This window comes from Cervus canadensis, chromosome 9 (assembly GCF_019320065.1).
Source record: "Cervus canadensis isolate Bull #8, Minnesota chromosome 9, ASM1932006v1, whole genome shotgun sequence".
In the NCBI taxonomy this organism is placed as follows: Eukaryota; Metazoa; Chordata; class Mammalia; order Artiodactyla; family Cervidae; genus Cervus; species Cervus canadensis.
The window spans coordinates 69914543-69920542 of record NC_057394.1 but is presented as its reverse complement, the minus strand read 5'-3'; the positions used below and the strand labels follow the sequence as shown (position 1 = coordinate 69920542).

The window sequence follows — 6000 nt, the reverse complement described above, 5'->3', positions numbered from 1 at the left end:
GACTTAACATTTAGGACTCAGTCACCAAAAATCACTTAAGTTACATTGTCAGTAGTCCAACACCACATTCAAACAGGGCAGAAATGTAAAAGAAAAATGATAGCACAGTTTAAAGAAGAAAACAAGGTGTAGAAAAGGAAAATGAATTAATGACGTCTGAACCAAAGCACCAAGACAATGACTGTTAATGGAACAGCTGTGAGTCACAAATCAACACCCTCCCAAATGAGTGAGTCTTTGCCTGGGACACTAGAGAAAATTCCTTTACTCCCCTTGCACAACAGAAACCTTGAACTGTGCTTTTTAATAAAATGCCAGAGAAGTGCAGAAATAGTCTATAATTCATTGTGCTTAGTCATGCGCTTAGTCGCTCAGTCGTGTCCGACTCTTTTCGACCCCATGGACTGTACCCGGCCAGGTTCCTCTGTCCATGGAATTCTCCAGGCCCTCCTCCAGGGGATCTTCCCAACCTAAGGATGGAACCCAGGTCCCCTTCATTGCAGGCGGATTCTTTACTGTCTGAGATACCCATTGGAAACTATTCTTTAAAAAGACAAGAGTTAACAGTTTTCATTGGTGGGTGTGCTTTCCCCAAATGTCATCGGTGTAGGTTTCCTCGTGGAAGGCGGAATGGGAAATGTTTGGGGTTTTGTTTTTACCGGCAATAAGCGAATGTATTTTTCATCACTACCATTTCAGCACTTTGGGGCTCAATTATAACAAAATGAAGGTCTGAGCCCCGAGTCCCAGCCAAGTCAACATCCTTCAGACTTCAGTCACTGGTCTAACTCCAGGTACCCCCAGGCCCCGCCCTGAGATCGAGCTAGATACGAGCTCACCGCGGGCCTCCGGGAACCGAGCCGGCAGCAAAGCGACGTGGAGGCCCTGGCTCCCGACCGGCCCTCCCGCCCCGCCGCCCGGCCGGCTCCGCCCGCTCGCGGCCCCCGGCGGTCCCGGAGCCCGAGCGCGCGGCCGCGCCGCGCCGACTTCCGCTTCCCTGGCCGGCGGGCGGGAGGCGCTGCAGCCCCGGGCCCGCGCCGCCCGCCCCGGCCGCAGGGGCGCTCCGGAGCCCTGGGGGCCGCCCGCCGGCGGCAGTCGGGCGCGGGAGGCGGGGCTGGAGGGCTGGGCTGCGGCCGACGTGGGTGTTAAGCGGCCACCCCCGCCGCCGATCCAGAGCCGAGAGCGGGCGGCGGAGCGCGAGCAGGACGCGGTGGTGAGCGCAGTCCGGTCAGGCGCTCGCGGCTGCGGGGAACCGGCCGGGAGGGAGTGGGGAGCGGGCGGGCCTCGGCGCCCGGGCGGCGTGACCTTCCCGGGCGGCGGGGATCCGGAGTCCCCGGGCCCACACGCGCCGCCCACGTGCCCGGGGATCCCGCGGGCGCCCCTTTCCCGCGCTCGGCCCTGGACTTCCCCGTAGACCCTCGGGCCCCGCGGCCTCCTGCGCGCCGCGGTCACCGCCCGGGAAAGCTTGTCCTCCTTTGCCCCCTAGCCGTGTCACCCAGCCTCCTGGCTCCGCGCGGCGCCGGGCAGGGCGGAGGCGCGTATGAATGGGAGGCTCGGGCTGGTTGCTGGGCAGAGTCAGCGGGCGTTTAGAGTCGGGAAGAAGTTGGAAGTCGTCTCCCTAAGCTACCCCTTTGGGCGGACTGGGATCCCGAGCCCCTGAAGCCGGAGCTCCGGTCTCTCGGCTGCTAAGCGGCGAGACTGGTTTGCATCCTTGCGCCCGTGGGGCGCCCCTCTCTGGGCGCTCTGATGGCGGGCGGCCTCCCGTCACCCCAGCTTCGGCCTGAAGCTGGAATCTTCCCTAAGCTGTGATCTGGTGGGGGAAGGCGGGGGTCCTCGGATTCTCTCGCACGAGAAACAAATTTCCCCGAGGAATGGGAAATATACATGGGACTCCGGTGTAGTTTGAAAGAAGGATAAAGGGACGGCGCAAGGTTCAGTTTTTCTGTTTCTGTTGGTACCGAAGGCTCATGAATTAGTCTCTCAGGTTGATCAGTCCTGCCGCCCTCAAACCATATGTCTTCCTCAAGCCAAAGTCACGCATAGTTTGAAACAGTTGCTCACATCTTCTGAGTTAATCTCAGTTCCCATCACTGTTAACAGTCCTAATAATTCTATAAGTACTTATGTGCAGAAGTTGATGTGTTTAAGTCTGACTTGCCTAAAAGGGTTAAATTCGCGTTGATGACATAGTACCATCTGCTATGCCCCTTTCTAAGGGAGAAATGTACCCTCCTGCCCCCCCCCCCCCGGCAAATGAACCCCTTTGGATGCGCCCCATCTGTGGCTCCTTTTCCCTCTAAAATGCAGGGTTGAGTGCTTCGGTTTCTCCTTTTGACCAGGTGGGAATCGTCTGGAATTAAGTGTTGGTCGATAAGCACAGACCCAAAAGGCAAGACTTGTGTTGAATGCTGTTTGCGCAGACTTGTGTGGCCTTGGATGAGCTGTTGCCGTCCTCTGGCCTCAGTTTTTCCGTTTGGAAAAGGAGGAGATTGGATTAGGACCCTGATAGCCTTCTCTCGATACTGGATGGTCCCCGTCTTATCAGCATTAGTAATTGGCACTGCCCTTCCAGGCCTATAGGTAACATAAAGTTGGTGGTTTTTACATGTGAGTTAATTGCTTTATAAAGTGCTGTACTTTTGTTGCTAGTTTTAAAACTTTTTTTAAAGCGAGATTCTTGGTGTCTGGTCATTGACAACATACTTTAAGTGGCTGAAAAACTTCTTGGAGGCTAAAATTATTTTCTGCTGGTGATTAGGGTGATGTTGGTATTCACGGAGCATCCAGCCCACCCACCCCCTCTGAGAGGTGGCCTGACCGGGTGTGATGTCTTAGGTGTGATGGTTAAAAAGTGTTCCTTGTTATTCACACGTAAGAATATTCTGTTAAAGAACCACCTCCTCTTTTCTAGTCAATATTTATTTAAGTCCTTGCCATGGCAGTGGTTGATTTTTTTTTTTTTTTTTTGTCTAAAGGTAGAAAAGTAGATCTGGTTTTCCCCAAGCTTCTAGACTCCAGCTCAAACCTACTGAATCAAGATCACCAGGAGATTGGCCTGGTTATTTGAATATTTAACAAGTGTCCCAGGTGATTCTTATCTAGCAAATTTGGGGGGCAATGGACCAGGTGTTGCTATTAATATGGGTAATACCAGGCATTATAAACTTCACCTAGGAGCAGTCCAGGCAGGCAGTATTTCTGGTCCCACTTGAAACCAATCACATCAGAATGAGCCTTTTAATCAAGTCCCCAGGTGATCTGTGTGCACATTTATGTTGAGAAGCTCTGGAGGGAAGTCTGATGACAAGAATATTTGGTGCTAATGTTTTGTAGTTCTAAGAACTCCTGGTGCGTATTCAGTTTATCATTGTATTTGTCCGATGTGGCTATTTCTGATTGCTCTCAGATTATGATAATATAGACCGAGACCTTGTATAGACAGGGGCCTCCAGCTTTAGGGGTCCAAGGGGCCCCCCTACTGGTGGCAGAGCAGGCATTCAGACCCAGGCAGGTGTCACTTGGCAGAGCTCCTAACTCATTACTTTTCAGACCTCCTGTTTTGTGGCATTCTCTCAGGTTCTCAGGCTGCTATCTGAATTTGGAACAGAACCTAGTGGATTGAGAGAGCAACCCAGGCCTCTGAAAAACTGGTTTGATGGGGCTTGTGATGTCTGCTTGGCTTGCTTGTTTGGCCTTTGTTTCTGAGAGTTTCAGAAAAGTTGGTTGAAGTGCCCTCATCTGTTGTTGGAGCACTGATACTCAGGCAAGGTTTTCAATCTCTGTGCTTTTTATGGGGAGGTGGTGGGTGGGGAGAAGGGGAGGCTGATGATTGAGCTGCTCTGACCCCCTTAGCCCCCTCCTCTGGAGCCACGCAGAGCCAGTTTCCCAGTTCCGTGAGGTTCAAGTGCAGTAGCTGGGCAGCAGGCCTAGAGAAAGGGCGGCTGCAGAGGCCCAACTGATGGTGAGCTCTGGCTTCCTCCCAGGGATATGAGGTGCCTGTCATAAGCTCCAGAGAGTCACCCTCCACAGAGCCCAGCAGAGGAGCGGGAGAATATGAAATCCAACCCTGCCATCCAAGCTGCCATCGACCTCACGGCTGGGGCCGCAGGTAAGGCCAGAGAAAACCCCATTCTCTGATCCTCAGGTACCTTCTGCGAATGAGATCCAGTGAGCACATTGCCTCTGTCACTCCAGGACCTTGTAATGAAACTGCTTAATGGGAGTGTAATAGTGTGTGGCAGGTACAACAGAAGGTAGGCGTTACATATATACCATGGAATGATACTCAGCTGTAAAAAAGAACACATTTGAGTGAGTCCTAACAAGGTAGATGAACTAGAGCCTATTATATAGAGTGAAGTAATTCAGAAAGAGAAAAATATCATATATTAACGCATATATATATATATATATATGGAATCTAGAAAGACGGTACTGATGAACAACTTTTTGCAGGGCAGCCGTGGAGAAGCAGACAGAGAACAGGCTTGTGGACACAATGGGGGAAGGAGACGGTGGGACACTTTGAGAGAACAGCCTGGAAACATATCCATCATCATATGTAAAATAGCCGGTGGGAATTGGCTGTATGATGCAGGGAGCTCAACCCGGTCCTCTGTGACAACTTGGAGGAGTGGGATGGGGTGGAGAGAGTTTCAAGAGGGCGGGGACATGTATGCCTATGGCTGATTCATATTGATGTATAGCAGAAACCAACAGAATACTGTGAAGCATTTATCCTCCAATTAAAAAAGTTTTTTAATTGATAAAAATAAAAAGACAAAAGGTAAACCAACTAGGAGTCAGGGTAAAGGGTGGGAATGTCCCTGGTTCACAGCTGGAAGCCTGTGAGATCACAGCTCAGAGCTGAAGCCACATGTCCATTGCCGCGTGGCTGGGATCCACAGGATTCTACTCCTGGCCTGGCAGTCTCCAGAGCCCTTGTATGCAGAAGTAACGCTGCACCATTTCTCCAGGGAAACCCCGGAGACTGTCTTTACTGCTGCTCAGGAGGGCAAGGAAACCCTTAGAAATGTCTTTGGTGAATAAGACTGGCTTTTGACTGTGTCTTAAAGGCCTGAAAGGGAAGGAGAGGCCTGGCCGGGGAGTGGTGGATGTGGTGAGTGCCAGGGTAGACTCTGGCCCCCGCGCCCCAACAACTCCCTTCCCAGGCACCAGCAAGCTCTGGGCCGCGCCTGCCACGCAGGCCACTCTTCAGAAAGGCCGTCTTTACTCAGTGAGAGGCAGATGACAGAATTCCAAGTGCCTGAGTGATGACTTGGTTCTTTGGATTCCTGGATGATTTTATGGCCGGAGAAGCGCTGGAATGCCCACCACTTACTTTCCCAGTGGAAACCCTGACTGCTCCTCGCCTCCCTCACTGAATCTTGTCACTGCTTCCTGGGGCAGAGAGGCCAGGGGAGTGGGTTACCCCTCGTCCTCTTGTCTGGGGGGGCCTCCCGGGTCAGCAGATGAAGGGCAGTCAGAAGGCCGCCTGCTCTCATCCTGTTGCCTTAGTCGTGAAAAAGAAATCAGGGGTCCAGGGAAGCTCACAGTATTTTTCCATGAACCAGAGATGGGCCAAAGTAGGCTCACGAGGAAGTCTGGAGACGGTACACTGCAGGCTGATAAGAGGTGCGGGCAGGGGCGCTCCCAGGTCAGAGACCACAAGGAGGAGCGGGGTGCGGTGCTGGAGGGGGATGGGGGACTAACGGCTGTCTGGGTTCCATCCCGTGCCCTCTCGCATGCTGAGTGCCGTGGGATTGAGCCCCCCGGCCCTGCGCACTGTCCCCTCTCTGTCCCTTTAACCCCTGCCCCGTGTCATTCACTGGCAGAGGATGCTGACTTTGGCAACCGTGGGCCCAGCTGCCTGCCTCTGCCCGCCTCATGCCCTCCTGTGAGTCTCTGTGCTCAGTTCGTGTCTCTGCAGTAGGAGTGCGTTTCACCCCGTGGGGGAAGCTCAGTTTTTGGGATTCTGTGTCTTTTTCAGTCAGTCTGTCA

General features: G+C 53.0%; 1 protein-coding gene across 2 annotated transcripts in view; it reads left to right on the top strand.

Annotated features, from left to right (window-relative positions):
• The first annotated feature begins 1077 nt into the window (after positions 1-1077).
• SLC25A15 (solute carrier family 25 member 15) overlaps positions 1078-6000 on the top strand; it is a 29176-nt gene continuing 24253 nt past the window's right edge. The window contains exons 1-2 of one of the 2 annotated variants that reach the window (XM_043477842.1): positions 1078-1213; positions 3984-4108. In XM_043477842.1, coding sequence (XP_043333777.1) covers positions 4054-4108 — 55 coding nt within the window. In that variant the 5' untranslated portion in view covers positions 1078-1213; positions 3984-4053. Of the gene's footprint in view, positions 1228-3983; positions 4109-6000 lie in introns of both variants that reach the window. The other variant, XM_043477843.1, reaches the window with a different exon arrangement.